At 41.4% G+C, this 13,634-nt stretch overlaps 2 protein-coding genes across 4 annotated transcripts; both read left to right on the top strand.

Annotated features, from left to right (window-relative positions):
- The first annotated feature begins 42 nt into the window (after positions 1-42).
- dpm2 (dolichyl-phosphate mannosyltransferase subunit 2, regulatory) lies at positions 43-2,323 on the top strand. The gene is made up of 4 exons (XM_027010320.3): positions 43-92; positions 363-452; positions 1,288-1,390; positions 1,660-2,323. Exons 1-4 carry the CDS (start codon positions 90-92, stop codon positions 1,713-1,715), a joined length of 252 nt encoding a protein of 83 aa, XP_026866121.1. The 5' UTR covers positions 43-89; the 3' UTR covers positions 1,716-2,323.
- Positions 2,324-2,575: 252 nt separating this feature from the next.
- Positions 2,576-13,485, top strand: pip5kl1 (phosphatidylinositol-4-phosphate 5-kinase-like 1). Of its 3 annotated transcripts, XM_081720023.1 has the most exons (11): positions 2,576-2,697; positions 4,105-4,332; positions 6,974-7,024; positions 7,275-7,429; positions 9,233-9,357; positions 9,464-9,498; positions 9,618-9,673; positions 10,513-10,625; positions 11,142-11,304; positions 11,800-11,838; positions 12,080-13,485. In XM_081720023.1, the coding sequence occupies exons 1-11, from the start codon at positions 2,683-2,685 to the stop codon at positions 12,495-12,497; spliced, it is 1,398 nt and encodes a 465-aa protein (XP_081576149.1). In that variant the 5' UTR covers positions 2,576-2,682; the 3' UTR covers positions 12,498-13,485. The 3 variants fall into 3 exon arrangements, with proteins under 3 accessions (XP_081576149.1, XP_026866120.2, XP_081576150.1); XM_027010319.3 differs by lacking the exon at positions 11,800-11,838; XM_081720024.1 differs by lacking the exons at positions 2,576-2,697; positions 4,105-4,332 and adding an exon at positions 4,396-5,114.
- The last annotated feature ends 149 nt before the right edge of the window (positions 13,486-13,634 follow it).

Here is a 13,634-nt window from a genome sequence, read left to right as displayed (position 1 = left end):
AAACTGCATTTCCCATCATAGTTTCGGTTTACAAACCGGAAATTAAAAACCGGAACAGGAAAAATATTTTATATAGTAACGCGTTTGACATGGTAAGATAAACTATACCGTGTCCTGAGTATTATTTACTCATGGTGTTTTCGTGTTCTGTCAATAATAGGGACTTGTTACATTTTATTAAAGAGTTCGTTAAATTGCTTTTAACATTTTAAAGATATCTTCCAGTTATTGTTAACAGAAAGCTAACATTAGGTAGCTAGCTACCTTAGGTTAGCTTACTCGATTGGCGTGTTTAATAAGAACGTTTAATGGCTTGTTGGTGTAGCTCGTTAGGTTACTAACTCGAAATTCTTTTTGAAAAGGCTACCGGGGCGGATCATGCAGTCGGATTAGGCCTGGTTGGTTTCAGTCTATTGCTGTTTACGTATTACACTATTTGGGTTATAGTGTTGGTAAGTAATATAGATCTATGTAGACGTTGAACACCTTCTGAACAATTATAAAAAAAAAAAAAAAACTGTATTCGACAGTAGTGCTCTTCAAATATACCTAATGTTTAAATCAGCAATAAACCTAATTACAATTTCATGGCCTCTTGTGGGCCATTCAGAAATGAAGTGTTGAACGGACAGCCAAACTGACACACAAACTATTTAGTGTATATTGCTGCATGATCATTTATTAATGGTTGTCGCAGTTTTACTATACAGTAGATACTGCATAGGTGTGTTATACAGGGCAATTTTATCTTATATATATATACATATACACACCTATACAGTGATCCTGCATTTGATGAGCCCACTAGCAGGTTGAAAATTTTTTTTGACTCCTGTATGCTATTGAGTATTCTGACCAATTTTTTATTCTGAAAATCACAGTGTTATATGTTAATCATGTGTGAATTAATTGTTAGAGAGTATGATCTCTTTCTCACTCTACCATGTTACAGGGTTTTTGTGCTTAATTATTGACTTGCCTCCAGTCATAATTGATTGATTGACTTCTGTTACTGCAGAACATTTATGTGTACAGGTTATGATGGACCCCCTTGAAAACGAGATGTCATACCTCAAGGAACTCTTTCCAATGCGTTCAAATTCAGATGGTTTATTCTGTCAGAATAGTTTCTGTGATATGGATGTGTATTGTAGTGCTCTTAGTGCCACAATGACACTGTAGCGCATTTCTCAATTTCTGATGTACCAGATTTGAACTTTAACTTCTACTAAATATAATGCATATAATGCGTATGTATAATAATTTAGTCCCTTTCGCTCCCTACAGCCCTTTGTAGACAGCGATCATGTCGTCCACAGTTATTTTCTTCCTCGGGAGTACTCAGTCATACTTCCTGGAATAGCAGCATTAATTCTCCTACTCTGTGTTGGTAAGTAAAAAGAATTTTTATTTTTCTTAAGGGCAACGTATCTCTTAAAAACTACTACAACAAATTGGATATCTTAAATGTTTCATGTGATCAATTCATTTGTTTAATCAAGCTATTTAAATAGAATTGAAGATGAAATGCTAGTGTTGAAAGGTAATTAAACACATTTTATAGTCAAAATGTCTTAAATTATTTTCTTTCTTTTTAATGTTACCCTCGGGTACAGGTCTGCTATGACATTTTATCCTTTTTTTCATTTATTCTTTCAGGCACTTTCATAGGAATAGTAACTTGGAAGAATCGGAAATCAAAGAAAGTCAACTGAAACTCTCCAGCCACAGCTCATTAACCAGCTGAATAAAGTACATAACGTGAACTCAGCCTTCCAGCTATGCCTACCAGCTTCTCGACTTCAGCTTCACGCCTAGCTTGGTCTTCTGAAGCTAGCGGACCTCTCCTATAGTTGCCACCCTGTCGACTGCTTAGGGCCACTTAGAAAGTTGATGACTTCACTAATGACTTTGTAAAGGAACCATTACAACACTGAATCTTAGGGAAAAAAACCCAATGGCATACCGTATCGGTGAAAACCGATCGCGACCTTGGCCTAGGCACGAAATATTTAGTTAGTGTTTTATGCAAAACAACAACAACAACAACCTTGAACCACTACCGAGGAAATAAAATATCTTGTCAACACAAGTGCTGTCTTAGCCGCAGCGGGATACGTTTTGTCAGACTAGCTTACGTTCAATAACCATTCAAATCACTTGTTGGTATGCATTTGTGCTGCTGTTGTCTTAGAATGTAAATAGATTTCAGTACATGCAGGTAAATTGTCAGGACGCATGACAAGAAATAGACGGAATTCAAATTTAAATTGTTTTATATGCTTCACTGTATGATAATTAAAAAAATGATAAACACACACAATTGCCGTGCCCTCTCCAGTCATTTAGATGATATTGTATGTGAATTAGTAAAGTGCAATAGAACATGACGATTCCTATTGGAAACCTCTCAATATTTTTAACTTCATATTGCGTGTGATTTCGGGCGAAGCTCACAGTCGGACAGCAGAGGCTGCGTAGTGCAGTGTGGCGGCGATACGTGTGGGAGGGCGACACCGGAGCGCGAGCAGCCTCGCCGCTTCGCTCGTGGTCAGTGCAACCACGCGGAGGGGATGGATCGCGCGCTCCCGCTGACAGAAAGTAAAGTCATTTGAGGACAGAATGCGCTGATCCATCGACCTGTACAGTGGTCAAACGAGGACATTAATTACTGATTACATTATGAGTCAAACAGAGGTATGTTTCAAACCTTGTTCATTATAACTGCCGTTTTTTTTAGAGATATTGTACTGATAATATTAATATATCAGCATATTTATACTCAGTGTTCTGCGGATGTTCTGTCGCCCGGCTCCTTGGGGGCTATTAAAGATTTGTAGGCTACATTATGCTCTATTTAGGTATCTATCAGGATAAAATGTTAAACGTACATTCGGATTTTTTATTTTTATTTTTATTTTTAGAAACCATCTAAACGCACTCATTTTAAGAGGTGTTTATACTCAGATAACGCTGCCCATAACAAAGATTCAGTGTAGAAAAAGCACTGATAAACGATAGCGGCAGAACTAACCTATACAAATAACGCCGATTCATGGGATCTGTATAGTTTGTCATAGCGGTCTCTTAATTATTGTCCCTGTGAATGTTGACTCTGCGTTGTAGACTAGCCCAGGTTACATGTTCGAAAAGTTATACTACCAAATACTCCTGATTCCTCTGTCGGGATTACAGAATTTAATCTTCTGCTTCAGACCATCTGATTCACATCACTGCAGGCAACTAACCTTTTACGAGCCATTTTGCTGCACTCGTGGTCCATAGTCTCTTACTTTTAGCGGCATCTCCCAAGCACATATAAAGATACATTTAATAATATACATTATTGCACATCTGCATTATGAATACCACTTTTTTATTGGACTACTGGAAGCGCAGTAGCGTTTGTAATTTGGAGGTAGACTAGTTCTGCAGTAACTTGCAATTACGTGTTAGCCAGGAACTAGCATTGATTCAAGAGCTATAGCATTTGTTACCTTTCCTGTACACAAGCGTGGAACTCAGTTTTAAAGTGGCAGTTAGGCTATTTAGTTGATCATCAGTTAATCTGTGATGAAGGCTATAACACACAACAGGCCGTCTCTTAAAAACTCTTTCTTTCTCACCCATTCTGTTGTCAAGGAGACAGATACCAACCAATGTATCATCGCCTGTTACAATATACATGCTCAACATGAAGTGGAAGGATATTGTAGCTAGACCTCCAGCAAAACTTTAGACTCTGACTATGTCAAGAGTGGGCCACTTACAATAAAACCGAATGAATGTATTTTGGTGTGGCCCATTAGGATATGGGTACTTAACTTGAACTTAAGAGCCTACTGGTTATGTGGGCCAATACAGGTATGTTCCCTTTCACTGCTTTGCATCAAGAATCGTTGTGGTCAGAGTCACTGTTAACACTGGTATTCAACTACCTACACTCTTTCAAAAGTTATCAGGAATGTATTATTAACCCTAAATTTCTCTTACTATTCAAAAACCACATCAGTATTGCAAAGAACCTGTCAAATATGTTAACGCTTACGCTGTAGATGATTAATAACGCATGTTGTTTATTTGTTTTTAACACGTGCATCGAAGCGCGATGCGGCTGCGCATGCTGAACCGCCCCAGATGGAGATGTTGGGGTTGGGCGGGAGCAGGGGGCCCCGCACCTATAGGAGGAGGGTTTGGAGAGGCCTGCGGCAGCAGTGGAAGCTTCTAGGTGTGTTCGAGATTGACCAGAAGCACGAGTTCTACGCCCTCACCTACATGATGAAGGAGGGCCTGTCCGCTGCGGTGCAGAACACAATCGACAACCCAATACCTGTGAGTAGCCCGCCTCAGGAATGCCCGAGGAACTTTGCAGAAGAAGCGACCTTTGGCTGGCCTGAAGAACCATTTGCAGCTGGCTGTCGACAGTGCTGTCTGCCAGAGCCGAATTTTCAGTTAATTCGGTTCATTTGATCGAATGTTCCTAACATGATTTTCAAAATGTTAATTATATAACTTTAAAATGTTAGAATCGAGATTGCAAAAAACGGACCCTAGTTCCTCGAGCTCGCTGCACGGGCAGGTGGAAGTGTCAATTCAGAATCTGTAACGTACAGGAACAGAATGAGACACAGATATTCGGTTTTAGTAGTACAAGGATAATCCAGAGTGAGAGTCGTTAGCCACACAGAGGTCTACAGCCAGATAGAGAACAACCAGAACACAGGGCCCAGGCAAAGGGGCAACTGAAGAGACAATATGAGGGTTCCAGAGCTGGAGATCAGTCATGTCAGATAGGGATCAAACAGAGACGCAAACCAAGTAACAAAGTAGGTTGGTAACCGTAGAGACAAACTGAAATAACGCTTGGTATGCATGCAGTGTTCATGGCAATACTTTGCAAGGTGTACATGGGAACTGACAGGTTTAAATAGAGGGAAGCTAAATGGGAGACAGGTGGAATGAGTCAGGAGAGGCAGATCTGGCGAGCGTGTGATTGTTGAAGGATCTGCTGTGAGCGGTGGGAGAGCTGTCATCGGGTAGAAGCTGGCAAACATGACAAAATTCAGTACGGATTTGGATAGGCAGATCTGGGACAAGTTAATATGAAGTGTAAGGTATGTCGAAAATCAGTTGGAGCCAAAAGTAACTCACAGCACAAATCCAAGCAGTTCTCTAGACAGCCAAAGCTGCAAAATCAGTTCTTTAATAGATATAGCTAAGTTTTGTTCACACAGTTTTGCTGTACTTGCGCAATTTTGAGACCATTAAGGATATTTAAAACAATTTTTTAAAAACTACAACTGCTATATATCGTGCTGTTTATTTATCTTCTTTTTTCCAAAGCCCATTCTAATAAATAAGATGTTTGATTTAAATTGTCCTTTTCCAAAAGCATTATGTAACAACTAAAAATGTAAATCTTATGGAATTAAATTTTTTTTTTACATATTCATGTAATATTGCCCAGCTCTAGTGTCGAACTCTAAAGTTGACACAACCTCTACAGTTCACTGACACCCGTGTAAAATACTCCTAGCATTCAAAGTCATTAGAACAACAGCAGTGTATCTAGTTTTGTATTCATTCCCGTGAAACCTTCCTTTACTACTAATCATACTAATTACTTCATCCAGAACTAGAGAGTGTGTTTATAAAATTAAACAATGTTTCTCCAAGTTCCTCATAGGCCACACAGATAGTTTGTTTCTGGTTGTGCTCCTTTTTCATTGTTTCATCTGGGTAAAGCATGCATGCATCAGCAGAATTTCACCAGAATCAGTATGTCTATAATCACAACACCTGCCATCTCTGCATGTTTCGTATTGCACAATAAATAACATTAAAAGGGGGAAAGAAATCAGTGCAGTGGCATTGTTTATGGGAACTGACCAAAGTTAATAGAGGCACCATGTTAGACTAGATATTCCGCATATAAACACACACCTCCAAAACTGCGGGGGGAAAAATGGTTCTGGGGCAAACCCTATGGGTTGACAACTTTGGAGAATATCTCAGTGGAAAAGAAGTGGAAAAGTCCCTCAAGTAAGGAGTACGGATTGTGAAAGAAAACCTGACTCTTTTGTGGCATAGACTGTCCTTGCCTTGATAATAATATCCTTCATGGATAGTCTGGGCTAGCCACTGTCAGGCCACAGCCGAGTCTCTTTAATCGATGCGTCATTAGCCCGCAACATATCAAAGCAAGCGTGCTTGCCAGTAATTAGCGTGGGGATTAGGCCACACAGAGACACCCATGTTTACCCCTGGTCCCATAGCGACCTTGCCCCTGTGTGAGGTCGCCATGTGCCATAGTCTATTGTTTTTTCTTTCAAAGGGGCCGCAGCCCACAGTGCTTGGGCCCCGCGGGAGAGAAGGGCGCAGTACTGATGACACAAACATGATTGTGATGCCCGTGTGGGAAGGGGGTGGGTGCTCTGACAAAGTACCAGTCGCCACTGCAGAGAGACGCACATGCTGGCAGGAAGCAAAAAGACGCCACTGTGGCCTACACATTAACATTTAGTTCTGGTTCGGTTGTGCTCGTGCATGACGAGACAGGACGCGTGTGAAGGTCATGCACACACGAATTTTGAGGCTACTGAATCTCAGTTTGCTTATTCAGCATTTTGCCTCTGGAATGTGCAACCTATTCTTTTTAACTCAAAGCACCCCACACACACACACACACACACACACACACACACACACACACACATGGGTATTCACAGCCATATCACCTCATTACACAGTTTCAGGGCATTATTGTTAACATTTTAATATCAATAATGAATAGCCCTTTCTATCCACTAAGTGGAAACCAACTACAAAGACTTAATCCAAGGTTCCATACTGGCCAATTTTCAGGGTTGAGAAGAACTCTTGTGAGTAGCTTATGGTAAATTTACAGCATGTGTGATAGATACACAAAAAGCCTGAATCACCTTTATGATGCTTATATAATCACTTGTTACAGAATGAACTCTCCGATGACGATTACAAACTTGAAGTCACCCAAATCCATAAGGTTGGTACAACTGATGGAGAACGTACAAACTAAAGAACAACAACCATTGACCATCAAAATCACTCAGCCAGTGACGCGTGTATACTGCCAGTGTATACTGCTTTTATTAAACTATTTATGCTTCAGTAAGGTGCATCTTAACTATTACACTTACGACGGCAATGTGTAGTAGATGTGTAGTGTAGACTGCAACACCTGAAACCTTCATCTAGAACGGCTGCTTTATTGCTGCTTGTGCACCCTTGTGAAGGATTTCAGGATGGAGACGTTTGCGGGGCCCGTGTTTGCCAGCCTGCGCCGCTCGCTCGGGATGGGGGAGAGAGAGTATCAGCGTTCCCTCTCGGCAGAGGGCTACTACCTGCAGTTCATCAGCAATTCAAAGAGCAAGGCAGACTTCTTCCTAACGTGAGTCAGCATGAAGTGGCACGTGCTGTTGTAGGGATGCACACATGCTTGCACACACACACACACACACACACACACACACACACACAAACACACAGTCATGTGCTTTCTCTGTCCCTCTCTCCCATTTGAACAGATAGCTCTTAATAGTAAGCTTCTAGTCTTATTATTAGTTAGTTGTTGATTTGAACTATAATTACTGAATTGCTCAGTAATTGTATCAGTCAATATAGGCAATATAGGAGCAGGGTCAGTTGTCATTTAAGTGTTCCACAAATAGAAGGGTCTTCAGTCTGCGTTTGAAGACTGCAAGGGACTCTGCTGTCCGGACAGCAAGTGGAAGTTCATTCCACCATCTGGGAGCCAGGACAGAAAATAGTCTCAATGCTTGTCTTTCATGACACCTGAAGCAAGGTATTTCAAGCAGAGCCGTGCTTGAGGTTTGAAGTACTTGAGGTACGGATTGGGCATGGCCATTGACCTCATGTATAAAGGGGCTGGTGCATTTTTGGCTTTCTAGGAAAGCACCAAGGTTTTACATTTGATAAGTGCAGCTACTGGAAGCCATTGATGGGAGCGTAGCAACGGAGTAACGTGTGAACTTCAGAAGATTGAAGACCAGTCGTGCTGCTGCATTCTGGACAAGTTGTAGAGGTTTGATGGCTCTTAGAGGAAGAGCAGCAAGTAGCGAGTTGCAGTAGTCTAGCTTTGAGATCACAAGAGACTGCACAAGCACCTGGGCAGCTTCCTTCAAGAGAAAGGACCGAATCCTTTGTATGTTACAAAGGAGAACTCTGCAAGACCAGGTCAGATTAGAAACATGAGTTGAGAATGACAACTGGTTGTTCAAAGTTATGCTCAGGCTACGGGCAGCTTCAGATGGTGATACCAGGGAGTTCTCTAAGGAAACAGTGAGGTCATGGTAAGGGTTGGGAGTACCTGAGATGAACAGAAGCTCGGTTTTACTGGGGTTGAGCTTCAAGTGGTAGGCTGTCATCCATGATGCGGTCAGTCAAGCATGCTGAGATATGTCTGGTGACCTGCATGTCAGAGGGTGAAAAATAAAGAAATAATTTGGTGTCATTGGCATAGCAGTGGTAGGAGAAACCATGAGAAGATATTATATCACCAAGAGGACGAGTATACAAAGAGAAGAGAAGGGGGCCCAACACTGAACCTTGTGGAACACCAGTGGAGAGTCTGTATGGTTTGGATGTGGATCCTCTCCATGTCACTTGATAGGACCGTCACTCCAAATAGGACTGAAACCATTTCCATGCAGAGAGACTCACACCAAGGCTGAAGAGAACAGAGAGAAGAATGTTGTGGTTTACCGTGTCAGAGGCTGCCGAAAGGTCTAGAAGAATCAATATGGATGACAGTTTAGCAGCTTTAGCAGCATGAAGTTTCTCCGTCACTGCTATGAGGGCTCTTTCTGGAGAATGTGATGGTTTGTAGCCAGACTGATTGGGATCATGCAGCTCATGCAGATCATGCAGTCTGCGAAAAGCCATAAATGTAAATGTAATTGTATTAAAATTAATATGGAAGATGTGTAATTTGAAAAAGTGAGGAATATGAGTCTGGAAACACTGTCAGCAGTGTTTGTTAGAGATATATTATGCAGTACTTGTTGACATAAAACACAATATTACACATGCACATGCATGTGAGAGTGCGTTAGTGTTGTGCTAGTGCTTTTTTTAGCATGTAAGTGTGTGGTAGTGTTGTGTTAGTGCTCGTGTTAATGAGTGCTCTTCTTCTCACACAAAAACTGACATGATTTTTTCTCTCTGACTGTAGGAATGACAAGCGGTTCTTCTTGAAGACCCAGAACAGAAGGGAGATTCGCTTCCTCCTGTCCAACCTGAAGAACTACATGGCCCATCTGGAGAAGTACCCCCACTCTCTCCTGGTGAAGTTTTTAGGTGAGGCTAACTCAACTACGAATGGCATGCTTTGCTCGTGATTCAGCTTGAAATAATGCTCTTGCCCAACCTCATTCCTTTAAGAAGCTGTTTTTCCTAACCATAGGTGTACACAGAATCAAGATTCCCAACCAGAGGAAGGTAGAGAAGCTGTGTGCTCTAGCTACAGTGTTTCTGTGTGAGCAGTGCTAAATGCTGTATAGTGGTAATGCTAGACCATCACTAGCAACTGACAAGTGTTCTCATGTTTCGTTCCATAGAAATACTTTATAGTGATGCAGAGTGTCTTCTATCCTGATGAGAGAATCGTTGCCAGGTAAAGGCCTGTTATCCTCCTTTCCTTATAGTACTTTTATTATTAGAAGTTTCCCTAATCCTTATCCTGTTTGACTTTTGTAGCAATGCAGAAAAAAAGGAAACCCATAGACTATACAAAAAACCATGTCTGATGTCACTCATGTAATTGCAGAAAGAACCCTCGAAAACCTTAATTTTTGTCTTTTTATTCTTTAATTTTTTTTTGTCTATTATACATTTTGAAAACACTAGCTTGATTAAATCAATAGAAATGGTTCCAAATGACTTCAAATAAAATCTTAAAGGTCCACAGGGAGATATTAAGAAAGTTTTTTTAATTCTCCTGTAAAGTTCCAATTTTGAAGATGCAAGGTTTTCTTAGAACAGCAATATACAAGGGTGTATTTTAAATAAGTGCATACATCTTTAAAACCCAAATTGCACTGATCGACATTTTTGTGGTTCTCCAAAATGAAACAAAAAGGAATTGTTCTCAGGTTTTTTCCCCAGAAGACCCATTTATCAGTCTCTGTGTGTTACGTTGCAAGCACTGATCAGTTAAACATGTCTTTGGTGCTCTGTTCTCTGAGCATTCTGAGATTTAACAACTCAAACAGAATCCATCAATTTAAACCTTGACAACAGTTTGTTCAAAATTCCCCTCTCTGTAAATGGGGAAAATAGCAGTGTAGTCACTTTAGGATATAAAGGTAGATGTATTAATTAAGTCAGTAGAGTATTGCGATATCAATTACAACAAGGGTGAATATTTCTCAAACTGAAACAGCACTGCATCAGTGCATGTCGTGGAACTCTGGGATCTGAGATCCTGTACAGTGTGGATGTTTTCATCTGCAGGTATGACATTAAGGGCTGTGAAGTGAGCCGGTGGACCAACCCGGCACCTGAGGGCAGCCAGGTCATCGTCGTCCTCAAGGACCTCAACTTTGAGGGACAGTATATCACCTTAGGTATGCCCTGGTGCACATGCATGGTGTGATTGATGCACACACGCGCACACACGAAAGAGTTGTTCACGATAGAGACCAGGATGTGCACAGAGATCAAAACATGCAGCAGTGAGTCAACCAACTGCAGAGCACATGCATGGTAAACAGATGCCTTTCAGTTCTCAACTAGCATAACAGGCTTTTGCGTATGTTTTTGTACTCTGTATAATATGTGCGTTAGTTTCCACCAATGCTCATAGCTCAGAAATAATGCCAAAAAATGTATAATCTTTATGTGCACATTGCTCATATATATATATATATATATATATATATATATATATATATATATATATATATATATATTTATTTATTTATTTATTTATTTTTGTGTGTGTGTGTGTGTGCCTGTGTGAGGGCATTTGGGTGTGCATCTCTGTGTGTGCATCTGTGTGTGTGTGTGTGTGTGTGTGTGTGTGAGTGAGTGAGTGTGTGTGCACATCTGTGCTTAAATCCATATGTGTGTGTGTGAGCCAGGCCAGCAGCGGCCGTGGCTGCTCTCTCAGGTGCGGATCGACACGGCCTTCCTGCGAGCGCTCAATGTGTTGGACTATAGCCTTCTTCTGGCCCATCAGCCTCTGCACCAGGACGAGCAACACAACAGTCTCTCTTTCGCTACCCTCATCATGCGCACCAAAAAGTGAGGCCTTCGCACATGTAAATGCAGACCTCATGACTGGAGGTAGCAGCAAACTTTCAAATTCACAGGCATAAAGATGGAAGTCCTGGGATACTGAAAAGGGTTTTATTGATTTATTGATTGTAGTGCCATGGATAAATGGCGTCCTCTAGTGGCCAGCTGAGCAGTAGAACATTTACCTAGTGAGATGTATAGAAGTGCAGTATCAACTCATAATCTGAATGAGGAGAAATTTAATATCTGGCAACTCACAAGATTTTTGCCATAATCTTAAATACATTGATCATTTTGATATTTAATGCTCATCAAAAGTTTTAAACTAAGAGGTATCATCTTTAGAATGCATCTTAAGAACCAATATGGGAAACAAAAATCCCACTGACTTGCCAATTATTTGGCTTGCACAAGTTTCCCTGTTTCTGCCAAATAGTTATCTCAATATTTAATGAAAGGTTTTGCCCTGACTTTCAGTGTTCCATGTTCACTTGTTTCCAGATCCTTCCCATTGCTCTCTACAAGGCCAGTGGCAGGCAGGCATGTAGCTAAGACATGTGATCTTTGCTTTCATTCATAAATTAACAGTTAAAGTGATGCATCTGCTTGCTGCTGCTCTATTATTTACTCAGACACATCATTTTTGCATTATTTGAAAGCATGTGCGTTTCTGGTGGGTGGGTGCTTCAGCCATCAAGCTAATTCTCACCAGGGTAGAATTGATATGCTACCTGTGAGTTTTCTGTATGCTTCTCACTTGCTTTGGTTTGCTCCTCTCTAGGTCTGTGAATGCCAGTCCCGCCCCTGGCGTCCCAGGGGCGGTGCCTGAGGAAGACCCCACCCACCTGGCCAAAGAAGCACACAATGGGACCCTGCGGCAGCAGGTCGTGGAGGTCACTGGCGGTGGTGGTGTGGAATCTGTAGACAGGGGCGAGCCGCTGGAATCTTCTGAGCTCCGAGAGTTCCAGGCCCAGAACCGGCGACTGCTGCCCAACTTCAAGAACCCGCTCCACGTGATCGACGGGCCCGAGCAGCGCTACTTTGTCGGCATCATCGACATCTTTACGGTGTATGGTCTGAAGAAGAGGCTGGAACACCTGTGGAAGAGGCTGTGGCATCGAGGGCAGACCTTCTCCACCGTCAGCCCTCCGCTCTACTGTCAGAGGCTATGCCAGTGGGTGGAAGACCACACCAAATAGTCCGGGATCAACCATGACGGGAAGGGCAGCCGACTTGCAGCAGATGCATGCAACGAATGCGTACAGGCATCTGCACATCAACAATGACAGTACATCCAGATACTATACTGGCATGGCAATGTTTCACCATTTAAGATGCCCAGATGAGGCAGATGAGATTTAGCAGTTCCTTTCATTACTATGGAATGAGAGCACTTTTTCGGTAACCTTTAGCACTTAGCCAGAATCCTAACGCAAGAGCATGTTCCTGTCCTAGCACTGGGCTTCCCAACTCAGTCGTTGGGTGTGACCAGATGGTCCACAGTTATGCTCCTATTCTAGATATTCATGGTTTCTTGATTGCTTTGTTCAAAATGTCTGGAGACAGCAGAAATATGGACCTGCCTTATGTACTGGGAGAAACAGCCTTCTAGTGCACCACCTACAAGTGCTTCATAACAACAGGAGTGTAGTCACTGAGAAAAATGTGGTATGGTACTTGTTCTGCATGGTACTTGTTCTATGACAACACTCTGTTGTATCACTTTGGCTCATGCACAGGAGACTATGTTAGTAGCATTTAAGAAAATATAGCAAACAATTCAATGCAAAGTCATAATTTAATATCTTAAAGCACAACAGAGGGTGTGGCTGAACATCCTCTAGGAATCCTTTCTTAACTTACTGACTTTACATATTTCTGCTAACATTATAGCCAAAAGTACCGGCGGAAAAATGCTCTCAAAAAGCCTGAATTTGGTAAAATGAATCACAGGCACGTATCTAGGAGTTTTATCACAGCTACGTAACTCCAGAGACCACTTCAGCCTCAGCATCTGTTGTCTAGAGCCATAAGTGAGCATTTTCTACGTTGCAGAAAAAGCACAAATAAATGTGGTACGCAGCAAAATAAAATAGTATCTTAACCTTACTGTTTCATGGTATTATGTCATTCTGCAAAAATGGTTTGACTTGTGCTTCAAAGTTCAACGCAGCGCTTGTATGTCCTGTTACATCAATGATAAAAATTATGAAAAATTGTGTCCGCTTAGAGAATTTTATATTCCACAATCATTGGCTTTCACTTTCGGTATGACTAAGGTTATCAAACTTCAAACATTAAACTTGCTTTTTTTCTTTAAGAGTCTAAACAAACAA

The sequence above is a fragment of the Electrophorus electricus genome, chromosome 8, assembly GCF_041902795.1.
Source record: "Electrophorus electricus isolate QZ-2024a chromosome 8, ASM4190279v1, whole genome shotgun sequence".
NCBI lineage: Eukaryota > Metazoa > Chordata > Actinopteri > Gymnotiformes > Gymnotidae > Electrophorus > Electrophorus electricus.
This window is presented reverse-complemented; position numbering and strand designations above follow the sequence as displayed.

Excerpts from the sequence above, each read along its gene's own strand:
- dpm2 (XM_027010320.3), top strand. Across the intron at positions 453-1,287 it reads CTATTTGGGTTATAGTGTTG|CCCTTTGTAGACAGCGATCA; the intron begins GTAAGTAATATA and ends CGCTCCCTACAG. Across the intron at positions 1,391-1,659 it reads AATTCTCCTACTCTGTGTTG|GCACTTTCATAGGAATAGTA; the intron begins GTAAGTAAAAAG and ends TTATTCTTTCAG.
- pip5kl1 (XM_081720023.1), top strand. Across the intron at positions 9,358-9,463 it reads TCTCCTGGTGAAGTTTTTAG|GTGTACACAGAATCAAGATT; the intron begins GTGAGGCTAACT and ends TCCTAACCATAG. Across the intron at positions 11,305-11,799 it reads CTCATCATGCGCACCAAAAA|ATCCTTCCCATTGCTCTCTA; the intron begins GTGAGGCCTTCG and ends ACTTGTTTCCAG.